The sequence below is a fragment of the Hyla sarda genome, chromosome 4, assembly GCF_029499605.1.
Source record: "Hyla sarda isolate aHylSar1 chromosome 4, aHylSar1.hap1, whole genome shotgun sequence".
NCBI classification, from domain to species: domain Eukaryota; kingdom Metazoa; phylum Chordata; class Amphibia; order Anura; family Hylidae; genus Hyla; species Hyla sarda.
In genome coordinates, this window is record NC_079192.1 from 415,547,012 (window position 1) to 415,563,145 (window position 16,134).

Here is a 16,134-nt window from a genome sequence, read left to right on the forward strand (position 1 = left end):
GGGGTCTGGAGGGAGGAGGAGGGGTCTAAAGGGAGGAAAGGACAGAGGGGTCTGGAGGGAGGAGGAGGGGTCTGAAGGGAGGAGAGGACAGAGGGGTCTGGAGGGGGGAGGAGGAGGGGTCTGAAGGGAGGAGGAGGGGTCTGAAGGGAGGAGGAGGGGTCTGGAGGGAGGAGGAGGGGTCTGAAGGGAGGAGAGGACAGAGGGGTCTGGAGGGAGGAGGAGGGGTCTAAAGGGAGGAAAGGACAGAGGGGTCTGGAGGGAGGAGGAGGGGTCTGAAGGGAGGAGGAGGGGTCTGGAGGAAGGAGGAGGGGTCTAAAGGGAGGAGAGGACAAAGGGGTCTGGAGGGACAGAGGGGTCTGGAGGGAGGAGGAGGGGTCTGAAGGGAGGAGGAGGGGACAGGGGAGGGGGGGGGTGTTATGGAGACTGTGAGATATGAGATTTCTTTAGTTGATGTGAACTGTGGCCTCCAAGGTGTTTAGAATGACACTTTAGGCGTCCTATAGGTTACAGCCGTTGTCCATAGTAACAGTAAAGAGCAGTGCGCCGCCTTGTGGTCTGGAGCCGTCACTACAAGGGAGCCCGGTGCAGGGAGATTTTATGTGAATTTGTCACCTTGGATACATTGTTGCTGCTTCACTCTGATCTACAGGACTACAACTCCCAGCAGGATCTGGGGGCAGTGCAAAACTACAACTTCCGGCCATCGGCTCACAGGGCATGCTGGGAGTTGTAGTGCCAATGAATCAGGTGACTTGGCTCCTTCCCAGTTGTGTTCTGACAGGCTCCGCACCTCCTCTCCGCCCATTCCCCGTCTGTCTCCATGGAGGAGTTGTACACACAGCGGCCTCGGCAGAGATGATGGGAGACGTTGTCCTCCGCTAATGTGGTGAGTAGTAAGATCCCTGCATGCACGAAGAACTGTATAAGTATTCATACCCCTAGAGCAGTGTTTCCCAGCATGCCCGGACAGCCTGCAGCTCGGTGCTATAGTGTTTGCAACAGCTGGAGAACCATGACTGCTATATAAATGCCCGTCCAGTAGGGGGCGCCTGGTTGTGATCTGTGTACAAAACATAAAAGCTGAAAATCTCTATAGGTAACAATACAGATGAGCCCACACATAGATAATGCATAGAGATAGCAGCAGTATACAGATAGAGCTGGAGGGGAGGTGTACAACTACTATATATCCTGATCCCATAGAGATAGCAGCAGCAGTATACAGATAGAGCTGGAGGGGAGGTGTACAACTACTATATATATATACTGATCCCATAGAGATAGCAGCAGTATACAGATAGAGCTGGAGGGGAGGTGTATAACTACTATATATCCTGAACAAATAGAGATAGCAGCAGTATACAGATAGAGCTGGAGGGGAGGTGTATAACTACTATATATCCTGATCCAATAGAGATAGCAGCAGTATACAGATAGAGCTGGAGGGGAGGTATATAATTTCTATATATCCTGATCCCATAGAGATAGCAGCAGTATACAGATAGAGCTGGAGGGGAGGTGTATAACTACTATATATCCTGATCCCATAGAGATAGCAGCAGTATACAGATAGAGCTGGAGGGGAGGTGTATAACTACTATATATCCTGATCCAATAGAGATAGCAGCAGCAGTATACAGATAGAGCTGGAGGGGAGGTGTATAACTACTATATATACTGATCCTATAGAGATAGCAGCAGTATACAGATGGAGCTGGGAGGTAGCAGGAGCGATCTGCTGTGACAAATTAAGCACTGTGATTTTCTGTGGGTCATACTGGTGATCACATGACCCATTTACAGTAACAAGCCACATGAATGCAGCTGTGCTGGAATAAAACAGATGGCACTGTAGGACTAGTGATGGGGAATGTGCAGGAGATGGGCAAGAAACCCAAAGTGCACCTTTAAGTCATACTGTGTCTTCTTGTTGGCTGATGACATCATCACATGGGGCGGTGACATCACCAGTACATTTGTAGGTCACCTCTATGTTAATAAAGCTTTATTCTCTATTTCCAGGTGCCCCCCACACCAGATGCCCCCACCATGTCTTGTCCTTTACTGCCCGACCCCCCTGTCCACTCCTCTGGCTTCGCCCCCCGCAGGATCCACAGGATAACTCTACAGCGCCCCCCTTATACTGAGGCCAAGCTGGAGCTGATGGCCGCACTCCGGAGCCCCCTAGGCACACAGCAGGCCCCACCAGCCACCCAGGGCTACCTCACATGGCTAGAGGTCAGCCGGCTGACCCCCCTCCTCCCCCTGCGCCAGGACAGACCCCACAACAGCGTGGTGTGGCGACAGATCACTGCAGCTCCCACCAGACCCCGTGACACCATCCCCCCGCCGTCCCGCATGGAGGACAACACCTGGGACAAGTTCCTGCGCTGCAGTGGGATCCGCAGAAGTGAGACGGATTCCAGGACGTTACGTCTACGAAGCCAAGGGAGGGCGCCCCCTGTGGACAGTCACGGGAACATCCTGCCCCCCGAGGGCTTCAGGCGGTAAATAAATATAGGAACCCTGACCCCAGGTGACCTGATGATGTCACTGATCTCCAGACTCCTTACTGATCCCTCCTGATGATGTCACTGATCTCCAGACTCCTTACTGATCCCTCCTGATGATGTCACTGATCTCCTCCAGACTCCTTACTGATCCCTCCTGATGATGTCACTGATCTCCTCCAGACTCCTTACTGATCCCTCCTGATGATGTCACTGATTTCCAGACTCCTTACTGATCCCTCCTGATGATGTCTCTGATCTCCAGACTCCTTACTGATCCCTCCTGATGATGTCACTGATCTCCTCCAGACTCCTTACTGATCCCTCCTGATGATGTCACTGATCTCCTCCAGACTCCTTACTGATCCCTCCTGATGATGTCACTAATCTCCTCCAGACTCCTTACTGATCCCTCCTGATGATGTCACTGATCTCCTCCAGACTCCTTACTGATCCCTCCTGATGATGTCACTGATCTCCTCCAGACTCCTTACTGATCCCTCCTGATGATGTCACTGATCTCCTCCAGACTCCTTACTGATCCCTCCTGATGATGTCACTGATCTCCAGACTCCTTACTGATCCCTCCTGATGATGTCACTGATCTCCAGACTCCTTACTGATCCCTCCTGATGATGTCACTGATCTCCTCCAGACTCCTTACTGATCACTCCTGATGATGTCACTGATCTCCTCCAGACTCCTTACTGATCACTCCTGATGATGTCACTGATCTCCTCCAGACTCCTTACTGATCCCTCCTGATGATGTCACTGATCTCCAGACTCCTTACTGATCCCTCCTGATGATGTCACTGATCTCCTCCAGACTCCTTACTGATCCCTCCTGATGATGTCACTGATCTCCTCCAGACTCCTTACTGATCACTCCTGATGATGTCACTGATCTCCAGACTCCTTACTGATCCCTCCTGATGATGTCACTGATCTCCAGACTCCTTACTGATCCCTCCTGATGATGTCACTGATCTCCAGACTCCTTACTGATCCCTCCTGATGATGTCACTGATCTCCTCCAGACTCCTTACTGATCCCTCCTGATGATGTCACTAATCTCCTCCAGACTCCTTACTGATCCCTCCTGATGATGTCACTGATCTCCTCCAGACTCCTTACTGATCCCTCCTGATGATGTCTCTGATCTCCAGACTCCTTACTGATCCCTCCTGATGATGTCACTGATCTCCTCCAGACTCCTTACTGATCCCTCCTGATGATGTCACTGATCTCCTCCAGACTCCTTACTGATCCCTCCTGATGATGTCACTGATCTCCTCCAGACTCCTTACTGATCCCTCCTGATGATGTCTCTGATCTCCAGACTCCTTACTGATCCCTCCTGATGATGTCTCTGATCTCCAGACTCCTTACTGATCCCTCCTGATGATGTCACTGATCTCCTCCAGACTCCTTACTGATCCCTCCCGATGATGTCACTGATCTCCTCCAGACTCCTTACTGATCCCTCCTGATGATGTCACTAATCTCCTCCAGACTCCTTACTGATCCCTCCTGATGATGTCTCTGATCTCCAGAATCCTTACTGATCCCTCCTGATGATGTCACTGATCTCCTCCAGACTCCTTACTGATCCCTCCTGATGATGTCACTGATCTCCTCCAGACTCCTTACTGATCCCTCCTGATGATGTCACTGATCTCCTCCAGACTCCTTACTGATCCCTCCTGATGATGTCTCTGATCTCCAGACTCCTTACTGATCCCTCCTGATGATGTCACTGATCTCCTCCAGACTCCTTACTGATCCCTCCTGATGATGTCACTGATCTCCTCCAGACTCCTTACTGATCCCTCCTGATGATGTCACTGATCTCCAGACTCCTAACTGATCCCTCCTGATGATGTCACTGATCTCCAGACTCCTTACTGATCCCTCCTGATGATGTCACTGATCTCTAGACTCCTTACTGATCCCTCCTGATGATGTCACTGATCTCCTCCAGACTCATTGTTTCCTCCTGATGATGTCACTGATCTCCTCCAGACTCCTTACTGATCCCTCCTGGTGATGTCACTGATCTCCTCCAGACTCCTTACTGATCCCTCCTGATGATGTCACTGATCTCCTCCAGACTCCTTACTGTTTCCTCCTGATGATGTCACTGATCTCCTCCAGACTCCTTACTGATCCCTCCTGATGATGTCACTGATCTCCTCCAGACTCCTTACTGATCCCTCCTGATGATGTCACTGATCGCCCCCAGTCTCCTTACTGATCCCTCCTGATGATGTCACTGATCTCCTCCAGACTCCTTACTGTTTCCTCCTGATAATGTCACTGATCTCCTCCAGACTCCTTACTGATCCCTCCTGATGATGTCACTGATCCCTCCTGATGATGTCACTGATCTCCTCCAGACTCCTTACTGATCCCTCCTGATGATGTCACTGATCTCCTCCAGACTCCTTACTGATCCCTCCTGATGATGTCACTGATCTCCTCCAGACTCCTTACTGTTTCCTCCTGATGATGTCACTGATCTCCTCCAGACTCCTTACTGATCCCTCCTGATGATGTCACTGATCTCCTCCAGACTCCTTACTGATCCCTCCTGATGATGTCACTGATTGCCCCCAGACTCCTTACTGATCCCTCCTGATGATGTCACTGATCTCCTCCAGACTCCTTACTGATCCCTCCTGATGATGTCACTGATCTCCTCCAGACTCCTTACTGATCCCTCCTGATGATGTCACTGATCTCCTCCAGACTCCTTACTGATCCCTCCTGATGATGTCACTGATCGCCCCCAGACTCCTTACTGATCCCTCCTGATGATGTCACTGATCTCCTCCAGACTCCTTACTGATCCCTCCTGATGATGTCACTGATCTCCTCCAGACTCCTTACTGATCCCTCCTGATGATGTCACTGATCCCTCCTGATGATGTCACTGATCTCCTCCAGACTCCTTACTGATCCCTCCTGATGATGTCACTGATCTCCTCCAGACTCCTTACTGATATCTCCTGATGATGTCACTGATCTCCTCCAGACTCCATACTGATCCCTCCTGATGATGTCACTGATCGCCCCCAGACTCCTTACTGATCCCTCCTGATGATGTCACTGATCTCCTCCAGACTCCTTACTGATCCCTCCTGATGATGTCACTGATCTCCTCCAGACTCCTTACTGTTTCCTCCTGATGATGTCACTGATCTCCTCCAGGCTCCTTACTGATCCCTCCTGATGATGTCACTGATCTCCTCCAGGCTCCTTACTGTTTCCTATTGATGATGTCACTGGTCTCCTCCAGACTCCTTACTGATCCCTCCTGATGATGTCACTGATCTCCTCCAGACTCCTTACTGATCCCTCCTGATGATGTCACTGATCTCCTCCAGACTCCTTACTGATCCCTCCTGATGATGTCACTGATCTCCTCCAGACTCCTTACTGATATCTCCTGATGATGTCACTGATCTCCTCCAGACTCCATACTGATCCCTCCTGATGATGTCACTGATCGCCCCCAGACTCCTTACTGATCCCTCCTGATGATGTCACTGATCTCCTCCAGACTCCTTACTGATCCCTCCTGATGATGTCACTGATCTCCTCCAGACTCCTTACTGTTTCCTCCTGATGATGTCACTGATCTCCTCCAGGCTCCTTACTGATCCCTCCTGATGATGTCACTGATCTCCTCCAGGCTCCTTACTGTTTCCTATTGATGATGTCACTGGTCTCCTCCAGACTCCTTACTGATCCCTCCTGATGATGTCACTGATCTCCTCCAGACTCCTTACTGATCCCTCCTGATGATGTCACTGATCTCCTCCAGACTCCTTACTGATCCCTCCTGATGATGTCACTGATCTCATCCAGACTCCTTTCTGAGCCCTCCTGATGATGTCACTGATCTCCTCCAGACTCCTTACTGATCCCTCCTGATGATGTCACTGATCTCCAGACTCCTTACTGATCCCTCCTGATGATGTCACTGATCTCCAGACTCCTTACTGATCCCTCCTGATGATGTCACTGATCTCCAGACTCCTTACTGATCCCTCCTGATGATGTCACTGATCTCCAGACTCCTTACTGATCCCTCCTGATGATGTCACTGATCTCCTCCAGACTCCTTACTGATCCCTCCTGATGATGTCACTAATCTCCTCCAGACTCCTTACTGATCCCTCCTGATGATGTCACTGATCTCCTCCAGACTCCTTACTGATCCCTCCTGATGATGTCTCTGATCTCCAGACTCCTTACTGATCCCTCCTGATGATGTCACTGATCTCCTCCAGACTCCTTACTGATCTCTCCTGATGATGTCACTGATCTCCTCCAGACTCCTTACTGATCCCTCCTGATGATGTCACTGATCTCCTCCAGACTCCTTACTGATCCCTCCTGATGATGTCTCTGATCTCCAGACTCCTTACTGATCCCTCCTGATGATGTCTCTGATCTCCAGACTCCTTACTGATCCCTCCTGATGATGTCACTGATCTCCTCCAGACTCCTTACTGATCCCTCCTGATGATGTCACTGATCTCCTCCAGACTCCTTACTGATCCCTCCTGATGATGTCACTAATCTCCTCCAGACTCCTTACTGATCCCTCCTGATGATGTCTCTGATCTCCAGACTCCTTACTGATCCCTCCTGATGATGTCACTGATCTCCTCCAGACTCCTTACTGATCCCTCCTGATGATGTCACTGATCTCCTCCAGACTCCTTACTGATCCCTCCTGATGATGTCACTGATCTCCTCCAGACTCCTTACTGATCCCTCCTGATGATGTCTCTGATCTCCAGACTCCTTACTGATCCCTCCTGATGATGTCACTGATCTCCTCCAGACTCCTTACTGATCCCTCCTGATGATGTCACTGATCTCCTCCAGACTCCTTACTGATCCCTCCTGATGATGTCACTGATCTCCAGACTCCTAACTGATCCCTCCTGATGATGTCACTGATATCCAGACTCCTTACTGATCCCTCCTGATGATGTCACTGATCTCTAGACTCCTTACTGATCCCTCCTGATGATGTCACTGATCTCCTCCAGACTCATTGTTTCCTCCTGATGATGTCACTGATCTCCTCCAGACTCCTTACTGATCCCTCCTGGTGATGTCACTGATCTCCTCCAGACTCCTTACTGATCCCTCCTGATGATGTCACTGATCTCCTCCAGACTCCTTACTGTTTCCTCCTGATGATGTCACTGATCTCCTCCAGACTCCTTACTGATCCCTCCTGATGATGTCACTGATCTCCTCCAGACTCCTTACTGATCCCTCCTGATGATGTCACTGATCGCCCCCAGTCTCCTTACTGATCCCTCCTGATGATGTCACTGATCTCCTCCAGACTCCTTACTGTTTCCTCCTGATAATGTCACTGATCTCCTCCAGACTCCTTACTGATCCCTCCTGATGATGTCACTGATCCCTCCTGATGATGTCACTGATCTCCTCCAGACTCCTTACTGATCCCTCCTGATGATGTCACTGATCTCCTCCAGACTCCTTACTGATCCCTCCTGATGATGTCACTGATCTCCTCCAGACTCCTTACTGTTTCCTCCTGATGATGTCACTGATCTCCTCCAGACTCCTTACTGATCCCTCCTGATGATGTCACTGATCTCCTCCAGACTCCTTACTGATCCCTCCTGATGATGTCACTGATTGCCCCCAGACTCCTTACTGATCCCTCCTGATGATGTCACTGATCTCCTCCAGACTCCTTACTGATCCCTCCTGATGATGTCACTGATCTCCTCCAGACTCCTTACTGATCCCTCCTGATGATGTCACTGATCTCCTCCAGACTCCTTACTGATCCCTCCTGATGATGTCACTGATCGCCCCCAGACTCCTTACTGATCCCTCCTGATGATGTCACTGATCTCCTCCAGACTCCTTACTGATCCCTCCTGATGATGTCACTGATCTCCTCCAGACTCCTTACTGATCCCTCCTGATGATGTCACTGATCCCTCCTGATGATGTCACTGATCTCCTCCAGACTCCTTACTGATCCCTCCTGATGATGTCACTGATCTCCTCCAGACTCCTTACTGATCCCTCCTGATGATGTCACTGATCTCCTCCAGACTCCATACTGATCCCTCCTGATGATGTCACTGATCGCCCCCAGACTCCTTACTGATCCCTCCTGATGATGTCACTGATCTCCTCCAGACTCCTTACTGATCCCTCCTGATGATGTCACTGATCTCCTCCAGACTCCTTACTGTTTCCTCCTGATGATGTCACTGATCTCCTCCAGGCTCCTTACTGATCCCTCCTGATGATGTCACTGATCTCCTCCAGGCTCCTTACTGTTTCCTATTGATGATGTCACTGGTCTCCTCCAGACTCCTTACTGATCCCTCCTGATGATGTCACTGATCTCCTCCAGACTCCTTACTGATCCCTCCTGATGATGTCACTGATCTCCTCCAGACTCCTTACTGATCCCTCCTGATGATGTCACTGATCTCATCCAGACTCCTTTCTGATCCCTCCTGATGATGTCACTGATCTCCTCCAGACTCCTTACTGATCCCTCCTGATGATGTCACTGATCTCCTCCAGACTCCTTACTGATCCCTCCTGGTGATGTCACTGATCTCTTCCAGACTCCTTACTGATCCCTCCTGATGATGTCACTGATCTCCTCCAGACTCCTTACTGATCCCTCCTGATGATGTCACTGATCTCCTCCAGACTCCTTACTGATCCCTCCTGATGATGTCACTGATCTCCTCCAGACTCCTTACTGATCCCTCCTGATGATGTCACTGATCTCCTCCAGACTCCTTACTGTTTCCTATTGATGATGTCACTGATCTCCTCCAGACTCCTTACTGATCCCTCCTGATGATGTCACTGATCTCCTCCAGGCTCCTTACTGATCCCTCCTGATGATGTCACTGATCCCTCCTGATGATGTCACTGATCTCCTCCAGACTCCTTACTGTTTCCTCCTGATGATGTCACTGATCTCCTCCAGACTCCTTACTGATCCCTCCTGATGATGTCACTGATCTCCTCCAGACTCCTTACTCATCCCTCCTGATGATGTCACTGATCTCCTCCAGACTCCTTACTTATCCCTCCTGATGATGTCACTGATCTCCTCCAGACTCCTTACTGATCCCTCCTGATGATGTCACTGATCTCCTCCAGACTCCTTACTGTTTCCTATTGATGATGTCACTGATCTCCTCCAGACTCCTTACTGATCCCTCCTGATGATGTCACTGATCTCCTCCAGACTCCTTACTGATCTCCTCCTGACGATGTCACTGATCTCCTCCAAACTCCTTACTGTTTCCTCCTGATGATGTCACTGATCTCCTCCAGACTCCTTACTGATCCCTCCTGATGATGTCACTGATCTCCTCCAGACTCCTTACTGTTTCCTATTGATGATGTCACTGATCTCCTCCAGACTCCTTACTGATCCCTCCTGATGATGTCACTGATCTCCTCCAGACTCCTTACTGATCCCTCCTGATGATGTCACTGATCTCCTCCAGACTCCTTACTGATCCCTCCTGATGATGTCACTGATCTCCTCCAGACTCCTTACTGTTTCCTCCTGATGATGTCACTGATCTCCTCCAGACTCCTTACTGATCCCTCCTGATGATGTCACTGATCTCCTCCAGGCTCCTTACTGATCCCTCCTGATGATGTCTCTGATCTCCTCCAGACTCCTTACTGATCCCTCCTGATGATGTCACTGATCTCCAGATTCCTTACTGATCCCTCCTGATGATGTCGCTGATCTCCTCCATCTCATCTGTGATGTTTTTCGGACAGGTACACGGCATCGGGTATCACCGCCACGGCCGGGTCAGAGGTGACATCTGTCCCCGTGGAGACTGGACTCTACAGCGCCCTCCAGTTCCCCCACAAACCCCGAAAACTGACCTTGAAGAAGAACTCCGCCAACTACCAGGAAATCCTCCAGAAGTATAGGGAGCTGCAGAGAGGAGCGCGAAGCATCGCACCGTACAACAGCCGGATGACCACTCCGAGGACCGGGGCCCAAGGGGCCCAAGTGTGGCCCCTCAACAGCAGCAACAAGGACTGAGGTTATGACAACATAACGGAACATTGGGTTATTACATCAACATCATGGACTACTACACCCAGCATAACCCTCATCATCTTCCCTAGTGGCATAGTAGGATTGGATACGCATCTAACTAAACAGTATCAGACAGTATCACACATGATAGGATTAGATACACAGCTTAGCACAGTATCACACATGATAGGATTAGATACACAGCTCAGCAGACAGTATCACACATGATAGGATTAGATACACAGCTTAGCACAGTATCACACATGATAGGATTAGATACACAGCTCAGCAGACAGTATCACACATGATAGGATTAGATACACAGCTCAGCAGACAGTATCACACATGATGGGATTAGATACACAGTTTAGCACAGTATCACACATTATTGGATTAGATACACAGCTTAGCACGGTACCACAAGCAATAGTATTAAATACACATAAGACAGTATCACATATAAGTTTAGATACATGACTTAACTCTTGATCGGCTTAGATGCAGTAGCTCATAAGACAGTATCTCACACACTAGGTTTACATACATCAGCTCAGCAGATAGTTTCACACACTTGGCTTAGATACACTGCACTGCAGACAGTATTACACACTCTAGGCTTAGATACACAGCTCAATTGATAGTTTCACACACCAGTATTACATACACAGCTCAGTACACTGTATCACACATGATAGGCTTAGATACACAGCTCAGCAGACAGTATCACACACTAGGCTTAGATACACAGCTCAGCAGACAGTATCACACACTAGGCTTAGATACACAGCTCAGCAGACAGATTCACACACACTAGGCATAGATACACAGCTTGGCAGACAGTATCACACAAACTAGGCTTAGATACACAGCTTGGCAGACAGTATCGCACACACACTAGGCTTAGATACACAGCTTGGCAGACAGTATCACACACAAGGCTTAGATACACAGCTTGGCAGACAGTATCACACACACTAGGCATAGATACACAGCTCGGCAGACAGTATCACACACTAGGCTTAGATACACAGCTCAGCAGACAGTATGACACACGCCTTAGGCTTAGATACACAACTTGGCAGACAGTATCACACACACTAGGCTTAGATGCACAGCTTGGCAGACAGTATCACACACTAGGCTTAGATACACAGCTCAGCAGACAGTATCACACACACTAGGCTTAGATACACAGCTCAGCAGACAGTTTCACACACCCTAGGCTTAGATACACAGCTCAGCAGACAGTATCACACACATACTAGGCTTAGATACACAGCTCAGCAGACAGTATCACACACACCAGGATTACATACACAGCTCAGTAGACTGTATCACAAGATAGGCTTAGATACACAGATCAGCAGACAGTATCTCACACAAGGCTTAGATACACAGCTTGGCAGACAGTATCACACACACTAGGCTTAGATACACAGCTCGGCAGACAGTATCACACACTGGGCTTAGATACACAGCTCAGCAGACAGTATGACACACGCCCTAGGCTTAGATACACAGATCGGCAGACAGTATCACACACACTAGGCTTAGATACACAGCTCAGCAGACAGTATCACACACACTAGGCTTAGATACACAGCTTGGCAGACAGTATCACACACACTAGGCTTAGATACACAGCTTGGCAGACAGTATCACACACTAGGCTTAGATACACAGCTTGGCAGACAGTATCACACACACTAGGCTTAGATACACAGCTCAGCAGACAGTATCACACACTAGGCTTAGATACACAGCTCAGCAGATAGTATCACATACACTAGGCTTAGATACAGCTCAGCAGACAGTTTCACACACACTAGGCTTAGATACACAGCTCAGCAGACAGTATCACACACACTAGGCTTAGATACACAGCTCAGCAGACAGTATCACACACACTAGGCTTAGATACACAGCTCAGCAGACAGTATCACATACACTAGGCTTAGATACACAGGTCAGCAGACAATATCACACACACACTAGGCCTAGATACACAGCTCGGCAGACAGTATCACATATACTAGGCTTAGATACACAGCTCAGCAGACAGTATCACATACACTAGGCTTAGATACACTGCTCGGCAGACAGTATCACATACACTAGGCTTAGATACACAGCTCAGTAGACAGTATCACACACACTAGGCTTAGATACACAGCTCAGCAGACAGTATCACACACACTAGGTTTAGATACACCGCTCGGCAGACAGTATCACACACACTAGGCTTAGATACAAAGCTCGGCAGACAGTATCACACACTAGGCTTAGATACACAGCTCGGCAGACAGTATTGCACACACGGCTTAGATACACAGCTCTGCAGACCGTATCACACACACACTAGGCTTAGATACATAGCTCGGCAGACTATCACATACACACTAGGCTTAGATACACAGCTCTGCAGACAGTATCACACACACTAGGCTTAGATACAGCTCAGCAGACAGTTTCACACACACACACACGGCTAAGATACACAGCTCAGCAGACAGTATCACACACACTAGGCTTAGATACACAGCTCAGCAGACAGTATCACACACACTAGGCTTAGATACACAGCTCAGCAGATAGTATCATATACACTAGGCTTAGATACACAGGTCAGCAGACAGTATCACACACACTAGGCCTAGATACACAGCTCGGCAGACAGTATCACATATACTAGGGCTTAGATACATAGCTCGGCAGACAGTATCACACAGTAGGCTTAGATACACAGCTCAGCAGACTATCACACACACTAGGCTTAGATACAGAGCTCTGCAGACAGTATCACACAAACTAGGCTTAGATACATAGCTCGGCAGACAGTATCACACACACTAGGCTTAGATACACAGCTCAGCAGACAGTATCACATATACTAGGCTTAGATACACAGCTCAGCAGGCAGTATCACACACACTAGGCTTAGATACACAGGTCAGCAGACAGTATCACACACACTAGGCTTAGATACACAGCTCAGCAGACAGTATCACACACACTAGGTTTAGATACACAGCTCGGCAGACAGTATCACACACACTAGGCTTAGATACACAGCTCGGCAGACAGTATCACACACACTAGGCTTAGATACACAGCTCTGCAGACAGTATCAAACACACTAGGCTTAGATACACAGCTCAGTAGACAGTAGCACATACACTAGGCTTAGATACACAGCTCAGCAGACAGTATGACACACACTAGGCTTAGATACACAGCTCAGCAGACAGTATCACACACACTAGGCTTAGATACACAGCTCAGCAGACAGTATCACATACACTAGGCTTAGATACACAGGTCAGCAGACAGTATCACACACACTAGGCCTAGATACACAGCTCATCAGACAGTATCACACACACTAGGCTTTGATACACTGCTCAGCAGACAGTATAATATACACTAGGCTTAGATACACAGCTCAGCAGACAGTATCACACACACTAGGTTTAGATACACAGCTCGGCAGACAGTATCACACACACTAGGCTTAGATACACAGCTCGGCAGACAGTATCACACACACTAGGCTTAGATACACAGGTCGGCAGACAGTATCACACACACTAGGCTTAGATATACAGCTCTGCAGACAGTATCACACACACTAGGCTTAGATACACAGCTCGGCAGACAGTATCACACACACACTAGGCTTAGATACATAGCTCGGCAGACAGTATCACACACAATAGGCTTAGATACATAGCTCGGCAGACAGTATCACACACACTAGGCTTAGATACACAGCTCTGCATACAGTATCACACACACTAGGCTTAGATACATAGCTCGGCAGACAGTATCACACACACTAGGCTTAGATACACTTCAGCAGATGATAATATACTGTGTATGGAGATAATAATATCTTCATGTTTCTCATATTCTTGGTCACGGGCAAATTAAGCAAAAAAGTTGGGTGACCGCCACTGGGGGCGCTATGATGGCTGCATCTGCCAACACTATGGGATAAACCGTGTTACACCTCACATGTAATACCACGTTCACCCTCCAGGGGTCACCGCTCCAGATTCTCCCTTTACACCAGTGGTGTCCAAACTGTGGCCCTCGAGATGTTGCAAAACGACAACTCCCCATGCTGGGAGTTGTAGTTTTGCAACATCTGGAGGGCCGCAGTTTGGACACCACTGCTTTACACAGTTCACCTGATAACATACAAGCCGCCTGCAGCCACCACTAGGGGGAGCTCAGTGCACACCGGGCGACGTCAGCTGCTCCTCTGATGATGTCATCAGGTGACATCACTATAGTGACTTCGATGTAGATCTGTGTCACATACGGTTCTGATACTAGTTTAAAAAAAAAACGCATTTTTTTAAAAATTGCGCAAATTTCCGAGTCGTATTTGTTTAACGAAGTTTCATCTGGTTTGGCTCAAAGTCACATGACCACAGACCTTGGTATATACAGCGGCCTCCCAGATATATAAATAGAGCCGTCTCTTCCTGCCGTCCCCCCCGAAGCGTGGGAATCGGCTCCTCCAGATATCCTAAATATTTGGACTCTTGGTCGCCGACCCCCGGAAAGTAGTTAACCCTTCTTATACAGGAATGGCTACACTTTATTTATTTATTTATTTTTAAACAGTGCTACCCCGGGGTGGTGCTGTTTCGGGACCGTTCTGTAGCAACTGCCCCCCCCCCCCAACCGCTATCTGGACATGCTGGGAGTTGTAGTTTTGTAGAGGCATCCTGGTTGCGAAACACTGGCCAAGATAGTAAACTGCCAGTCACTGAGTAGGACCGCCCACTTGACTACTTAGAAAAGATTCAGTAGAACTTATCGATTGAATTCTCTGCTCATTCTAGGCTAAGGAGTCAAGTGGGCGGGCCTAATCAGTAATTGACAGCTACCTATGTATGTGTACCTATGAAGGGAGCTGTCTATCACTGACTGGGACCGCCCACTTGACTACTTAGAAAAGATTCAGTAGAACTTGTAACTTATCGATTGAATTCTCAGCTCATTTTAGGCTAAGGAGTCAGGTGGGCGGGCCTAATCAGTTATTGACAGCTACCTATGTATGTGTGCCTATAGAGGGAGCTGTCTTTCAGTGACTGGGACTGCCTACTTGACTACTTAGAAAAGATTCAGTAGAACTTGTAACTTATCAATTGAATTCTCAGCTCATACTAGGCTAAGGAGTCAAGTGGGTGGGCCTAATCAGTTATTGACAGCTACCTATGTATGTGTGCCTATAGAGGGAGCTGTCTATCACTGACTGGGACTGCCCACTTGACTACTTAGAAAAGATTCAGTAGAACTTGTAACTTATCGATTGAATTCTCAGCTCATTCTAGGCTAAGGAGTCAAGTGGGCGGGCTTAATCAGTAATTGACAGCTACCTATGTATGTGTGCCTATAGAGGGAGCTGTCTTTCAGTGACTGGGACTGCCTACTTGACTACTTAGAAAAGATTCAGTAGAACTTGTAACTTATCAATTGAATTCTCAGCTCATTCTGGGCTAAA

At 48.6% G+C, this 16,134-nt stretch overlaps 1 protein-coding gene across 1 annotated transcript; it reads left to right on the forward strand.

The window, feature by feature from the left end:
- The first annotated feature begins 534 nt into the window (after nt 1-534).
- Nucleotides 535-15,454, forward strand: TEX52 (testis expressed 52). Its single transcript, XM_056517853.1, has 3 exons — nt 535-886; nt 2,023-2,507; nt 10,349-15,454. Exons 2-3 carry the CDS (start codon nt 2,050-2,052, stop codon nt 10,620-10,622), a joined length of 732 nt encoding a protein of 243 aa, XP_056373828.1. The 5' UTR covers nt 535-886; nt 2,023-2,049; the 3' UTR covers nt 10,623-15,454.
- Nucleotides 15,455-16,134: the final 680 nt, after the last annotated feature.